General features: G+C 31.5%; 1 protein-coding gene across 5 annotated transcripts in view; it reads left to right on the top strand.

The window, feature by feature from the left end:
- Positions 1 to 17,094, top strand: part of CAAP1 (caspase activity and apoptosis inhibitor 1) — a 50,928-nt gene that overhangs the window by 7,149 nt on the left and 26,685 nt on the right. For 2 of the 5 annotated variants that reach the window (XM_074280788.1, XM_074280792.1), the window contains exons 4-5: positions 1,513 to 1,588; positions 12,567 to 12,680. In XM_074280788.1, the coding sequence (XP_074136889.1) occupies positions 1,513 to 1,588; positions 12,567 to 12,680 (190 nt within the window). The remainder of the gene's footprint in view (positions 1 to 1,512; positions 1,589 to 12,566; positions 12,681 to 17,094) is intronic. The other 3 variants (XM_074280790.1, XM_074280793.1, XM_074280789.1) reach the window with 2 other exon arrangements.

The raw sequence follows: 17,094 nt of genomic DNA, 5'->3' as shown, positions 1-17,094 counted from the left end.
GTTGCATATATCTTTATTATGTATAACTTACTATTACTTAGTTTCATATGAAAACACTGACTCTTATTTATATTCACCTTTTTACCTTTGATTTCAAGATGGGATAAGTTTTAATGTTTTCATCTCCCTCTCAAGATATTATAGTTTGATAATGATAAAACATATAAAACATCAGTTATGCAGAAGACCTCCTGAGAGTCAGTTTTTGTCTTTCAACTTGTGTACTGAAATTTTTGTCTTTCAACTTATGTACATAAGAAATAATGAAAAATTAACAGAAAAATGTTCTTCGATCTATTTAACCAAAGTGTCTCAGGGAAAAGCAGCTGCTGAAAACTTAGAAATTTGACTTAACCCTAATTAGCCTGATATACCATGAAAATTTTTTTTTTTTTTTTTTTTTGGAGGCTGGGGTTAAGTGACTTGCCCAGGGTCACACAGCTAGGAAGTGTTAAGTGTCTGAGATCAGATTTGAACTCAGGTCCTCCTGAATTCAGGGCTGATGCTCTATCCACTGCACCACCCAGCTGCCCTTACCATGAAAAATTTATTTAGGTTGGAGTCAGAATACCAGTTTTGGCTCTGTTCCACATGATTTTTATGGTCCTGGTAAAGTCCTTTAACTTTATAGCTTTAGATCACCCCTTTAAAATTGGCATTGATGCTACTTATACTATCCACTTGGAAAGTTGTGAACAAAGTTTTTTGTAAACTCAGAAAAATTATATGAATGTGAGGTACTATGCTTAATAGCTTATTTACTTACTTTTATTTTATAAATTTATGTAATTATTTATAAATTCATAAATCCTGTAATACTATTATAATTGGTGACCTGTCACTTAATAGTGTTGTCAAAATAATCCTTCTTTTTTTTAATCATTACTTGTATAGTCACCTAGGTCACATTACCTTCTTTGATCACATAAATGCCTGACCTCCCATATTTTATCGTGTAAGTATTTATTTAGTCTGGAATTCATTAGTTTAAGAAGCTCACTGAAGAAATTCCCTCTAATGGTGCAGATTAGTAATCTATAATATTGGAAAATTTGGGGGGGCAATAAGAGGTTACATGAATTGCTCAGTTTCACACAATTTTTTGTGATCTTTGTGAAAAGTAGAACCTGAATTCAGATGTTTCTGACTCTGAAGCCAACTTTTCATTGGCCTTTCATGTCTAAGAAACATATCTGTAATCTCTTTTTTTCTTATTCCAAAAAATCCTTGTAGGAAATGTTCTGCAATTTTCATGTTAGCCTTAGTGGTCATATAAAAAGAAATAGACACTGAATTTCTAGAAACAACTTAATCAAGATAAAAATAATTCTTTTGAACACTACTCAAATATATATGTGTATGCATACTTAGGAATTAGGAACAAGTTTTAAATTTTAGAAAACTGAAAAGTTCTTCAAGGTAGATTCTCTCTCTTTAAAAAAAAGATAACACCTAAGTATTTGTAATAAAATCACTGGAATGCCCAATTTCATGTAAATTTCATTTACTAAGGTGAGAATGGGATCGACTCTGATACGGAAGAAGAGGCAGATGATGGCTCTAAGATGGGATCAGAATCAGTCAGTCAGTGAGTGAAATTTATTTTGAGATATTTTTATTGTTTTATGTAAGTTTTGCCTTTAGTATATGATTGTTGATCTGTAACATGTAATTGATTCATTAATATGGAAGAATTTATTAGTTTTTTGACTTCTTGTAACTATTAATCCTTTTTGAAGTATGAAGAACAGTGTCAGCAGTTGTGCCTTCAATTTTTTTTTTTTTTTTTTTTTTGCTGAGGCAATTGGGGTTAAATGACTTGTCCAGGGTCACACAGCTAGGAAGTGTTAAGTGTGTGAGGCCAGATTTGAACTCAAGTCCTCCTGACTTCAGGGCTGGTGCTCTCTCTACTGAGCTACCTAGCTGCCCCCAAGTTCTTCTCATTTTTAATGGATTATATCATTATAATGGGTTATATCATTTTTCTCCTCCTGTCATGTGGGCTTAATTTTGAAAGAGGGAAATTTGGTACTAGTATTCGTTGACATTGTGTGACCTAATTATTATTCAAATTCTAAATCAAACTTGAACATGAATGAGATTATCACATGTCATTCTTGCCCATTTATATATGGCATTTTTTTCATCTTAAATTCATTTTTTAAATGTTTTTGATAAATAGGTGATGCCTTATAGTTATAATTAAAAAAAAAATACCACAACTTATCTACTTTGGTCTTATGATACTTTGTCTCCTAAGCATATTATATTAAGAAAGCTTACTACTAACATATCATACCAGGCTATCTCTATGGAATGAGTATTCTTAGACATTAGTTTTGTGTGAAAAAGAGACATATTCACTGAAATGGAAATGAGACACTTTTAGTATTTCCTTTTTGGGGATGAGGTTTCTTACCTTAATAATGATAATCAAGGTAAAAAGTTTTCAGAATGAAGTTTAACTACCAAGATTTAAGATAAAGCATCACAATAGAATTTTCAAGTTTTAGAACTGGAATTGAAAGTAGAAAATACCCATTTCCATCCCCTTCAACTTAGGAGAAAAAAAGTGAATTTCTTTAAGATCATAACTACTTAATGTTGGAATCTTGATCTCTTGACCATTTCATAGTAAACTTTCCAAAACACTGAGATTCTGTAGCATTTTAAATAAAAAACAAAACAAAAAGCAAATCCTCTTGTCTATGTAAGCCAGCTTATCCTCAAAAATAATTTTTAGCTAGTGAATGAGCTATAAGGGGTTCTAAAATGTAAGTGACTAGTAAATAATGAAATGCTTGTTAGGTTCAGTGTTCATGATGATCTAAAATGATGTAACAATATAATCACAGTATTTATGAGAAACATTGACTGGCAGGTAACAAGTCTATAATTCATCATATTTATCTTAATTATCTTTTTGTGGTATAGTTATGATTCATAGAATTTTAATCTATTAGATTTGAAATAATAAAAAAGTGGCCTGTGCTTTAAATAGAAATAATTATCTAAACTAATACATTCTAAATTATTTTTAAATAATTTCTTTGCTTTCTACCAGTAAGAGTAGTTGCACTTTATGTATTACATTAAATTATAAAGTAATGCTATTTTCAGTTATACTGATGTTAAGAACTTTTTTTAGTAAACTATACAAATAACCTTATAATGTGAATTCACAAATAATAGCAATAATAATAATCATTATTGTATTTAAAATATTTCTTTTCTATGAAGCATAATTTTCTGTTGTTTAAAAAAAGTTTAAGCATTGTACTTTTTACAACTGTTGCTTAAAAAGTTTATGTAGCCTTGGAATAAGGAGATCCTGGTTTGAATCCTGGATGTTGTACATACCATAGGCAAAGTTCTAAGCCTTAGATTCAGGTCATAGTTTTAAAACTGAGTTCAGTTTGTCTAATTTCCCTCAAATGTAAAATGAAGGTTAGGTGTAGTTGTATTACTTTTTTTTTTTAACAAAGGAGTTGTGAGAAAATGACTTTTTAAGCCTTAAAATGTAATATAAATATTAATTATTACTCATATATTTTCACTGAGTCTTATGAATCTGCTGAAGAGGGCTTTAAACCAAAAATCTAGGGGAATAAAAAAAAAAGTCTTGACACATGTTTCCTAAGCCAGATACAAAAAGATTGATTACACTACTCAAGAAGGCTACCAATAGAGATAACCAATAATTCACATGGAGACTGTCCAACTAAAGAGTTTAGTATAAACACACACAAAAAACTCCCCTCAATCTTAGATTCACAGATGCAATAAAATATGAATACTAATATAAATTAAGATGCAGTTTTGAATAGAAAACTTTGGGTCAGAAATCAATCATTCAGCAAGCTTTTAAGTACCAGTGCTAAATTCAGTGCTAAATGCTATGGAAGGCAAAGAAAAAAATTGAGACAATACCTGCCTTCAAGTAGTTCACTTTTTTAAGTGTTGTAGAAACAGGAAATGACAAGGACCATCTAGGTTATAGTCCTTCCAAGTTATAATCCTTCCTCTGGCATTGACTGAGTGACGTCGTACATATCATTTAAATTTCTCATGTTCTCAGCATTTCTCTAAGACTGTACTTAAAGAGTAAGTACTAATGTTATTATTGGTAGAGGGAGTTTACTCACTGAGAGTTCCATATACTAATGAAATCATAGATCTGCCCAAAAGAAGATAAAATTAAAGATATTCATGCTAGGAAATAATTTTGAACATAAACATAGATAGGATCTAACAAATGTCTATAATATGATTATGGAAGAATATATCTAGTTGAAAAGGATTCATATCGAAAAGAGGGACAGTGAATTACCATTATGGATCAAGATTGGACAACTTGACTTTTGAAATCCCTCCCAGTTCCAAACCTACAAAATCAATAAACTTGAGAAGAAAGTAGAGTAGTGTGATGTGCATTTGGGTGAGGACTGATGGAGGTAAATAAAAGCAGAAAATATTGTTGTGGGAATACACTTTGTAGTATATTCCTTGGGCCAAGAAAAATACATAGGGCCTTTAGGAAAAAGTTTGAAAACTTTGCATGGAAGAAGGATGTAGTATTGATAGCAGTTTTCAATTATCTGGACATTTCTTTAGAATTCTATATTTGTTAAAAGAGCACCTGAGAAACTCTTTACATATTGTGAATTGTCATCAAAAAGTCCAGAAAAACTTGAGAGTTACAAGATTGGAAACAGGCAAAAGTTATAATTTTCATGAAAAGAACTAAACTAAATACCTACTAATCTTGACAGCAGACTTCTAGAGTACATTATTAAAAAGATGTCATGGGAGCATTTGGAAAGGAAAATGAAGAGTCAGCCTTATCAAGAACAGGTTATATCAAACTAAACATTTCCTTCGTTGAAGGGCCTACTAGGCATACTGTTCACACTGTTTCTTTCGGCAAAGCCTTTCTCTTGCTAACTTAATGTGGGAAAAAGGTGCAGAAAAGTGGGTTAAATAATAATAGTTTTATTGGATTTAGAGCTAGTTGATTGACTGGACACAAATAAGAATAGCTAGTGGTTTCAGTGCCAGTTTGTAGGCAGTGTTCTAGTGGAATTCTTCGGCATCTGTGCTAGGCCTTTTGCTTTAAAATATTTTTATCGCTGACTTATCAAATTTGCAATAGACAGTGTTGAAAATCATTTAGAATAACAAAAGAACTCTATAGCCTAGAATAATAGATCATTTAATAAGATGAAGTTAATTTGGAATAAATGTGAATTTTACATGAGTTCACAAAAATCAACTTTATAAGAATAAGTTTAGGGAGTCAATAAATGACATTGTACATAACTAGATGGAGGTCTTAACTAGGAAACAGATTCTTAGCTGGGAGGAACCTGAGACATCGTCTTCTGACATATTTTACAGATGAGAAACAAGAAATTAAGTGGCTTATTCTTTTGAGATATATGAAAGTCAACAAAACTAAAACATCTTATTGGCATTCTTCTCTAAACCATCTGCTTCCAAATTTCAATTTTTTGGAAAGACAATGCATTTAATCTCATAGATTCATAAACCATATGTTATCCTAGTATTCTCATTCTCCCTTACTCTTCATAGTTTGTCCTTTCTAACACCAACATTCTCTCACAACTCACATAACTACAATTTTAGTTCAGGCCTTTTTTTCACTTTTTGCCTAAATTACTGCAATAGCCTGCAATAATATAATCTTTCTGCTTCAATATTCTCCCTTTTCAAGTCCCTCCTATGTACAATTTCCTAAGAAATTTTTTAAGCCTTGACATGATCATGTGAACTCTTTTATTCTTTCAACATCAGAGCTCCCTATTATTTTTGAAATAATATTTAAGCTTCTCTTTTGTTTTTGAAGCTTCCTGGCTTCCAATTTTATTAATCTTTATTCTATCTCTAACACTTAGCAGTGCAGGCAAATTTTTGTTCATATATAATACTCCACCTCTTGCCTGTGCTTCTATATTGGCGTATCACATGTCTGGAATACACTCTCCTCTTCTGCCTTCAAAATTCAACTCAGATATTGTCTTCTACATTAATCTTTTCCTGATCTTCACAACTATTAGCACTCTCCCTCCTAAATCACTTTGAATTTAACTACCTTTTTTTTATAACTTCATTTTTGCATTTATTTTATATGTGATTATCTTCATTGACTGCAAGCTCCTTATGAGTGTGTATTTTTTTATTTTTTTTTAATTGGATTCCCAGGTCTCATAATGCTTGGCAAATAATAAGTGGACTGATTGCTCAGCTGAGATTTGAACTTTGATTCCAAATCCACCCTTTTTGCTATATGTATTGAAAAGTCAGCAGTGTAATATAGCTTCCCAAAAACTGTAACAGTCTTAGTCTTCGTTAAAAAAGACTTAGAATACTATTTTAGAGTAGTAGTATCTCTGGTATCTGCCTAGGTTTTTCATAAGATGAAAGATCTATTGTTAGAAGAGATTTTAGATGTCCCCTAGTCTAGTCTCCTAGTTTTGCAAATCATAAAGCAGGCCCTAGAAGAGAAACAACTTTCCCAGAATCATACCATTCTAACTCTATAAGTAACGGGAATACTGGGTGGAATTTTCAGAGGTGAAGACTAGTTTAGAAAGGAAAATTTTTCTAATAATTAAGAGTAGTTCCAAAGTGGAATGGGTCGCTTTTAAGGTTCCTGGAGTATTTTGAGTTGTGCTTTGGTAACTATTTATCTCATATGTTATAGAGAGAATTTTTCCCACAAATACATATTTTCCCAAAATACATAAAGTATTTTTAACAACTTTTAAAAAAAATAATAGTTTTTATTTTCAAAATATATGCAGATGTTTTTCAGCATTCACTCTTGTAAAACTTTGTGTTCAGTTTTTTCTCCCTCCCTTCCCCCCACCCTTCCCTAGACAGTAAGTAATCCAATATATATATTTTAACAACTTTTAATTAAAAGAATTTTAATAGGTATTTCTTCAACAGTGTTTCTTTTTTCTAGGTCATTAAGATCTTTAGAGAATATATATATATATATATATATATATATATATATATATATATATTTTTTTTTTTTTTTTTTTTTTTTTTTAAGAATCTTTGCCTAGTTCATAGTATTGCATTTTATAAATTTAGTTTCTATTTAAGGGTCAAATCCTAAATCCATGGAGGTATAGAGGAAGAGTGTAGATAACTAAATTCAGAGCTTGTATTATTATTTTTTAATTCTTCTATGAATTTTTCAACTGTCTGTGATCCTAGAAATGTTATTTAACCTTCTCTAGATTTCAGTTTCTTCACCAAAAAATATAGTAGAAGTCAATGATCTGATTTCTTCTATCTCCAAGAACAAATATAAAACTGGCTGGCTGGTATTTAAAGTGTAGATTCCTGTAGATTCCTCCCTGTAGATTCTCCACTATATGGAGTCTGCACCACCCCAGGACTCTGTGGTGTCTATGCTGGGGTTTGTGGTCAGTTGTTTGTGTTAGGCTGCCTCCCTCCTGATTCCGATTGAAATAGACCTTTTCTAGCAATCTTCCAAATCATCTTTTGCTGATAATATGTTGCACTCTCAATATTTGTGGGTTCTGCTGGTCCAGGCTGGATTTGCTAATTAATTAGTATGAGGGTTATAGAGAAGGTCAAAGAGAAATCTGCTTGTCATCGCTGCCATTTTGGCTCCACCCCCAGAAGTCTTAATGTCCTTCCTAATCAAAAAGCCCTTTCCTACTTTTCCAGTGTTTCCACCCTACTGTCTTCCCCCTATCCTCTCTCCCCTTCCCCAATACTGAGATCTACTCACTCTCTTTTTCTTGTTCAGTTGTTTTAGTTCTGTTTGACTCTTTATGATCCCATTTTGGGTTTTCTTGACGAAGATAGTGGAATCGCTTTTCCCTCCATCTCATTTTGTAGATGAAGAAACTGAGGCTAACAGGAGTAAGTGACTTGATAGTAAATAGCTGGATTTGAACTCAGAAACATGAGTCTTCCTGTATACATGAGTCTACATGTATAGCACTCTATCTGCTGTATCACCTACTTGCCTTTGTTACAACCTTGATGTTCCTCAAATAAATAATTTCCTGGTAACTTAAAAAAAAAAAAAAAAAAGATAAAAATTTTCCAGGCAATATTTCTGTAGTTACAAAAAACAAAACAAAACAAAACCCTCCAAACAGACATAATAGTATAGTATGAAATCTAGATTGCTAAAGATAAATTTTGTTTTTAAAACAGTTGTATACCCTTTGCACAGAATGTTAGACATAGTGTCCAGAAAAAGTAATTTTGCTGGACACAGGCCAAAACTTTTAGTAAATAATTCAAAAGTCCAGCAGTAAGAAAAATCACTTTTCTGGAGTCTGAATAAATAAATTGGACATCAAGTAACAAACTTAGTGATAAATAAAAACAATTCCTTTCTTCTCTATCAGATTAATTTATATGGACAATAAGCCATAATTCAAATGTGGATCACAAGTTATAGAAAAATAATTAGTAAATTGAAGAGACTCTCAAAACTCAGGGTCATGTGTTTGTAATTCTAAAAACGTTCTAAAAAAACCTTGATATTACCTTTTAAATAATAATTAATTAGAACTATATAATAATAATTACTGATCATAATAATGGGTGGTAGATTCAGTTTATCATTCAACTTTTATCTCAGCAGAATCCTGATGTATTTTATGGCATTATATATTAAGTATATCTACAGTATGAGAGTCCCTTTTTAACAACAAAAATTTCATAAATTCTGGTAAACATTAGATTGGCAAAATGCTAGTTTGAATTTTGTAATGAGTTTTTATTTTATTCATATTGTACAATTGTAAAATAATAATTGTGTTTGGGAAATAATCAGCTTACAGAAAGAAGTTGTTTGCTTTATTATTATACTGAGTTATGCTGCATATTTTGTTATAAGATCCTCTAATTCAGAGAGGTAGCAAATGTGCAGCTTGAAATACTCATGAGTGTGTCATGAGCCAGATTACTATGTAATTGGGAAATAGTTAATAAAATAAAAATAGAATAAAAGATTACATTTTAAAAATTAAGGCAATATGTGATGTGCAAGGATCCTTAGATATGAATTAGTTTGAAATAGTTTAATTTTATCTTTGTTTTTACCAATACTTGTTACAGAGGTGGGCACTAAATAAATATTTATTGAATTGAACTGGAACTGATAATACAGCAGAATGATACTGGTTGGTGCACATTTTATAAGGATTAATAGGAACATTACCTAGTAAAAGTATCAATCACATTCTCTAGTTTTATTATTCATTTCTAAATTGCATTGAAATTTTCCTAAAAAATTTTTTTTTATCTTGAAAAACATGAAGTATATAGATGCAGGTTTTGTATTTTACAAAAGAGGCATGGGATTACATTTCCTATTTTGGGGGTAAGATAATTTCACTATATTTTAAAAATGCGTGACCCTTAGTATGGTTAGCATATTTTTTACATCACACATCTTCACTTATCAAACATATCTCTGTAACATTGGCAAATGTAGGAAGAAAGGGGTGGAAATGATATCAGCTAGTAAAATTTTGGTAGCTTGCCAAGGGTAGAGAGATTAAAATGATTTTTTTGTACTTTCAGATATTAGGGACAACAGACAAAATATTAGGACTGTGGCCATAGGCCTTTAATATTTAGGATTAGTTTTGTTGATATACTTGTTTGTGTGGTAGGCCTTTACTAAGGATTTTTTCCCCTCTTGATCTTTGGTGTTTTGGTCTTTTTCTTTTATTTCCTGTCACCTTCTAACTCCTTTTATTATACATGTTTGTTTAATATTTCCTTTTTTTTGCAGTTTTTGATAAAGGCTTTAGGTCTCATTAACTGGTCAGTTTTTGTAAAGATGCCATATTGAACTAAGAGGTCTGTAAATCCTTTTCTAATCTTTTTTTAAGTATTTGAGATCTGTTATCCCCATTTTTTTTTTTTAAGTTCTGCTCAAGACCTTAATGTTATGTTTGTCTTTGCTACCTCTGTCCATCTCTAAAAGATGTATGTTAAGTTTCCATATTATTTTGAATTACAGTTTTACTATATAATATTTTCTCCTATTTGACTAAACTTTTTAAAATAAATTAGAAGTTATTCTATAAATTGAATATTATTAAGTATTGATTATCTATGGCACCTTTAAGCACAATCTAGTAAATTCTGCAATTAATCTTTTTTTTCTATATTTACTGTAGCTTTACTGAAGTGATCTGAAGTGATTACTACCTCTGCTTTTTTTTTTTTTTTAAGTTCAGCTGATGCATAATAGATTTTGCCCTAGCCCCTCATTTTAACTCTTTATGAACCTTTATGATTTTTTTGTTTTTTTGGTGGACATTATATTGTGGTATTCTGCTTTCGTGTCCATTCTATTTTCTTCCATTTTATGAGTTTGCCATTCATATTCACAGGTGTAATAACTCATTTTATATTACTCTCCATTTTACCTTCTCTCTTTCATTTTACTTGCCTCAATTAAGGTGGTAGAAGAAAGTGAATTTATCTGACACTTGTGATTCTTTAAAGGAAATAGCTGTTTTCCTCTCTGTTGTGGCTCTTCTCTTGCCTTTACTATGACTCTAATCCCAAGTTTTTATTCTTTCTTTTTTTTCTGAGGCTGGGGTTAAGTGACTTGCCCAGGGTCACACAGCTAGGAAGTGTTAAGTGTCTGAGACCAGATTTGAACTCGGGTCCTTCTGAATTCAAGGCTGGTGCTCTATGCACTGCACCACCTAGCTGCCCCTCTTCTTTCTTTTTTTCTTACAAATTGTTGTAAATTTTTTTTTTTTTTACATTCCTTACTTTAGCATTTGAGTTTGTTTTGTTATTCTGTAACTATCCTGACTTTCCTCTTTGACATCTCTAAGTCCCTTCCCTGTTCTTGTCCCTTTCTACTTTTAAGTTTTATTTATTTCTGCACAGAAATCTCTGTGTTCAATTTTTCTTTCTCTGATTTCCATGAATGTGTGGTTCATGGGATTCCAGTTTTTCTCTATCCCTTTTTCTATTATTACGTACTTCTCATTTTATGTATCTTTGTTAATACAGTAGTTATTTCCCTCTCTTTTTTCTACCTTTCTTCCCTACTCGTATCTCCTCTTTTCTATTTTGATATTCCTAAGACCATTAAAAAAGAAAGCATTCACTGACTCTGTCATTTTGATTTTTTTCTATGACCCTTAAAGATATTAGGAGTGATGGAAAATCATTTATTTATTATTACCCTATTAATATGTAAATAATTCTTCCCCACATTATTCTCTATCAATTATATAAATATGTATACCTTTCTATTTTTCTCTTAAGAGCTTGTGTTTGCATTTAGCTCTTCCACATTGTGGAAGTCAAGGATATGGTGCCTTCACAATCTGAAAAATCCACCAAAAATTTTTGGTCCTTCCTTTATACCAGAGATGTTTGAATTTTTCCTCTTTTTCTTTTATGGGGTGTTTGCAGTACCTTATTATAAGATTTGGGTTAAATATTTGGTTGTAGACTCTGTGTTATCTGCCCAACTTCTTGTGTTGTCTGCAGCTTTTATAAAGCTCCCCTAAAATTCCCATTTAATTTCTTATGCTGATCTGATCAAATCAAAACCATGATGGTGAAAGTTACTATGTGGAAGGGATAATTGTATTCAGTTGTGGCAGATTGATGGTACAATGGATAGAGCATTGGGCCTGGAATTAGGAAGACATGAGTTCAAATATATCCTCAGATAATTTTTTTTGTGACCCCAGGAAAGTCAGTTAACCTCTTTCTCAACTAACCTTTCTCAACTATGCAATGGGAATAATTATAGTATCTATCTCCCAAGAGAATTGTTGAAGACCAATCAATGTTTTGTATGGTGCTTATAGTGCCTGGTGTCTAGGTGCTTAATAAATTTTCCCTCCTTCCCTTTCTTCCTGCCTTTTATAAACACTTTGTGACATTTTGTTTGTAAACATTTATTTCTTACTTTTTTGAAAGCTTATATTTTAAACTCTCCCTTTAGAATAGTAGCTTCAGAGTTATATGATCCTCTTTGTGACTCTTTGGTACTTGGATTTTTTCTTTCTGGCTGCTTGTAGTATTTTTTTCCTTTGTCCTAGAAATTCTGGATTTTGGCTATGATGTTCATGGGAGTTTTTGTTTGGGTTTTTTTCTCCTGAGATTGACTATTTTAACTTTGCAGTGTAGTTCTAAGAATTTCAGGCAGTTTTCATTTATATTTTCTTAAAATGAGGTATCCAGACTTTAAAAAAAAATGTTTTTAAATTCTCTTTTCCAAACAATCTGATAATTCTTAGATTGTTTTCCCTTGGCCTCTTTCCCAGGTCAGGTTTTGGTAATATTTCTTAGGTTTCACTTTTTATTTTTCTAATATTTTTGTTTTCCAGTATTTCTTATCATCTTTTTGAGTCATTTTTTTCCTGGCTCGCATTAGTTTTCAGGCCATTCCATTTTTGAGTGAGGTTTTCTATAGTCTATTCTAAGGTATTTATTTTCCTTGCCATTCTTTCCTCTTTAGTTTTTCCATTCTGTATCTTTTGTTTCATTTCTTCCAGGTATTCCTGCAGTCCCTGTGGCCAGGATATTTTTTTCTCCGAGGCTTTACCTGGACTTCTTGTGGGGTCGGTATCCTCTCCGGGTTTTAGCCCTTGGGCATCTCTCAAACCAAGGTATTTCCTTACATGATTGTTAAAGTTTTCCTTGGTTGTTCATCTCTTCTACCCATTATCTAGGATGTGGGGATTGGGGTGAAGCTGTTCTTGAGTCACACTTTGGAACTTAATAGTGTAAAAACGTAGGTCCTGTGAGAAGTAGATCAGACTAGATTCTTCCTTTAAGGGATTCTGAGATTTTTCCGTATTGGGTTCTGCCTAAGTACTACTCTCTCTTGTCACAAGACTCTAGGACCCTTCCATCCTGTAAACTGCCTGACATTCTTTCTTTGAAATACGGAGCTCAGGGGCTATTACTCCCATTCTAAATTACCATCTCAGTTTTCAGGGATTATTAGAGTTTGATTTTGCTGTAGGCCACTAATGCCATGTTTAACTCTCTCTGGAACACCTTGATGCTCGTCTCTGCTTGGGCTGGGATCAAGTTTTTTCTGCTTCACATGGAGTACTGATATTGTTAGGGACCTAGTCAGCATGTCTGAAATGATTTACTCTTTTGAGTTTATTTCAAAGATTCTATCCAGGAGCACTATTTTTTTTTCTTCAGGAATACTTGAAAGCCTTCTATTCTTGAAAGAATGATTTCTTACTCTGTAGGATCAAGTTTTATAGGATAAGTTTTTTGGTGTAAGCTTTTGTCTTTTGTCATTTGAAATGCTGTATTACAAATGTTTTTCTTTTCTTTGTAGTAATAGTAGCTGCCAGATACTGTGTTATCTTAACTTTGTACTTTGTTCCTTTGGATTTGAATTTCTTTTAGCATTCCTGTGGTATTGTTTTTCTTTTACCTAGAAGTTTTGGATTTTGGCTTTAACATTTCTAGGAATTTTCATGTTGAGACTTTCTTTCTGGAAATGACTGGTATTTTTATTTTCACTTTGGTCTCTGCTTCTAATCATTTTAGGCTATTTAATTTTGATTACTTGAAACACAAACTTTCTTGAAAACAGCCTTTTTAGTTGTTTTAGTTTAGTTTAACTATATTATTGTTTCCAGATAATAATCTGATTCTTAAATTATTTTTATTTGATCTCTTTTCCAATTCATTTGTGTATAGTAGATATCTTGCATGCACTTTGATTTTTTTTTTAACTTTGTTTAATAGTTCTTAATATCTTCTTTTGCCATTGAACCTTTTGCTTCTTTTTTTCAGACAATACGTAGGTAAGGTTCATACTAAACTATTTTTCCATTTTTTTAAATTTAAAATTTCTAGTTGCATTTTTTATATAATGCTTTATTATTTTGAACTGCACATTGTATCTTTTGGCCAAAACATCATTTTTTTTGAGTCTCTTATTGCTCTAATTTGGACTTAATTTAGTCTTTTGTTTTACCTCTTGGGTTTTTCATAACCTAGTTATTTATTTATTTATTTTTTATTGTGGTTGTGTTTGATATTTTCTTATGTCTGTTTATAACTTCAACCTGAAGTTTTTGTATTGGGACTTCATAGTAGTCCATGCTCTGCTGTTTCTTGCCCTTTTGAATGGAGAAAGAAATCTTCATTTGGTTGTGATCCTTTTTTAGTGTGGATGTTACTGCTGCTATAGTTCTGGGATTTGATTGCTTCCAAGTCAGTGGTTTCTTTCTCCTTCCTTGGTGACTTAGTGGGTGTTGGCTTGTCTCCTTTTAATATAGCTCCAACTTAAAGTTGATTCTGTTTATTATCACAAGATCCAAGTGCATTAGGTGGTAATAGTGCTAGTCTTGAGCCTTGTGCAAGGTGTCTGGCATATGAGCTTGCTTTGATCAATTTTTTTTTTTTTATTCTAAAGTCTTGTAGGATGTTATTCTTGTAACTCTTTATTGTTAGCTTTTTGGTATATTGTTCTAAGATTTTCTCTCCTATATGATAGTGGCTGTCAGATATTGTGTTTTCTTTTTTTTAAAGCTTTTTATTTTCAAAGTATATGCATGGATAGTTTTTCAACATTGATCCTTGCAAAATGTTGGGTTTCAAATTTTCCCCACCTCCTTCCCTAGATGGCAAGTAATCCAATATGTATGAAACATGTTAATTTTTATATACATATTTTTACACATAACATGCTGCACGAGAAAAATCAGTTCAAAAAGGAAAAAAATGAGAAAGAAAGCTAAATTCAGGCAAACAACAATAAAAAGAATGATAATACTATGTTGTGATCTACATTTAGTTTCCATAGTCCTCTCTTTGCTGCAGATAGCTCTTTTCATCACAAGATCATCGGATTTGACCTGAATTACCTCATTGTTGGCGAGAGCCATGTCTATCAGCATTGATCATCCTATAATTTTGTTGTTGTCATGTATAATGTTTATTTTTACAAAAAAAAAATTTATAATAAAATTTAAGTCTTGAATAGGCAATAAAATGATCATGATTGAGATATTTTTTGAATAATAATACAAACACTTTAGGGAAATGTTAGTAGTAGTCATTATAATTGTTTTTTGCAAGTAAATATAATTTTAAGAATTTTTAATTAATGTATGTTCAGCTTATGACATTGAAGAAAATGTCAGCTGGAATGATATGGTATAGAATTTAAAACAATGCTGGGGTAATATCAAAATACTAAAAGGTAATAGAATTAAAGATCTCAGAGTATGAGTGAATGAAAATGGAGCCCATAATAACATATCAAAAATCTACAATGCTTATTAGCTTTACTGTCATGTTCTTTGAAAGAAGGAAGTATATCAGAATTAATTATTCTTAAGGTACTGTACTCCTTTTTAATCTTAAAATTATTAGGGAGTAGTATTGGTCATACACTCATATGCACTTGTTATGTTAGGCAGTAGGCAGAGTGTAATAATGTTGCTTAAATACAATATAAAACCTTTCTTGAACATTCCAATGAATGTACAATTACAGTGTACTTCTGAATAAATTACAGAGATATGGTATATAAATTAAACTTTTATATTTACACTAAGGAAGTGTATTTTAAAATATTATTTTATAAAATAAAGAATTATTTTTAGTAATTACCCCTTAATTTATTAGCTATAGTACCTAGTACACAATAGGCACTTAATAAAATATGTTTATTGAGTCTTATCATCCTGTTCTAGTCTTATCTTTGTCTTCTTTAGAAAGTCACGCAATATGATTAAGGCTTTGTTGTTGTTATTTTGATATTTCATGGGTAGCATTTTCTCTAGTCATCTCTTGTCCCTCACTTTTATATAATGACTAGCCCATCTTTTTTGTCTGGTCTCATAGATGTCTTGAATGATATCTTTTGTTCACCTTCTTGTTCTCAAGTCATCATTGGTGATAGGCTATAGATTGTTTATATTCCCTTGCTTTTCATTATTTTATTTTTTAAAATAAACTTTTTCTGTTAACTGTATTTACTAAATATCATTTTTGGGTCAACTAGTTTGCTAAACACAGAAGATACTCTCCCAAATAAAAGCCTCTGCATATCTATCTATTCTGTTTGTCTACCTACCTACCTACCTGTCTTATAATTTATGGCATTTTATGAAATGTACTGTATCCATTGTCCTTCATCACTAGAGAAAGATAAGATGAAGGCCTTTTTTTATTTCTTTGGAGCCAACCTTGTCTTTGTAATTTTACAACATTCAATTTCAGTTGTTAGCTTGTCCTTGTTGTATTTTTCATTTATGTTGTAGGCATTGTATATATTGTTTTCCTGATTCTGCTTGTTTTACTTTGCTTCTGTTCATATATATATATATATACTTACATATCCATGATATTTACTTTTTTTTTCTTTTTAAAAATTTATTTTATTAGTCTTTTCTTTTTCATTTTTAAGTTCCAGATTCTTTCCGTTCTTCTTATCCCTACCCTACCCACAAAGAAGGCAAAGGTATCAGTTATGCCTTTGAAATCATGCAAAACATTTTCATATTAGCCATATGACAAAACAAAGCAAAAAACAAGAAAGGAAGGAAGGAAAGGAAGGAGGAAAGGAAGGAAGGAAGGAAAGGAAGGAAGGAAAGGAAGGAAGGAAGGAAGGAAAGAAAGGAAGGAAGGAAGGAAGGGAGGGAGGGAAGGAAGGAAAGGAAGGAAGGAAGGGAGGGAAGGAGGAAATTGTACTCAATTTGTCATGGGTAGCATTTTTTTTGTCTTGAGTCCATTTGAATTATATTGTATCATTGTATTGATCAGAGTAGCCAAATCTTGCACAGTTACCACTTTGATCTTATTGTGTATTGGATTTTTTCATTTAATTTGTATCAGTTTGTATTGGTCTTCCCAAGTTTTCCTGGAAGATCTTGCTTGTAATTTCCCACACCATAGTAGTATACCACAATCATTTGCTACAACTTATGTAGCCATTCCCCAGTTGATGAGCATTTTCTGAATTTCCAACTCTTTACCATCAAAAAAAAAAAAACTTCTATAAATATTTCTGTATAGATAGGTCCTTTCCCTTTTTCTTTG

Source organism: Sminthopsis crassicaudata, chromosome 1 (genome assembly GCF_048593235.1).
Source record: "Sminthopsis crassicaudata isolate SCR6 chromosome 1, ASM4859323v1, whole genome shotgun sequence".
NCBI classification, from domain to species: Eukaryota; Metazoa; Chordata; class Mammalia; order Dasyuromorphia; family Dasyuridae; genus Sminthopsis; species Sminthopsis crassicaudata.
The sequence above is the reverse complement of the archived record's forward strand: the minus strand, read 5'-3'. Positions and strand labels throughout refer to the sequence as shown.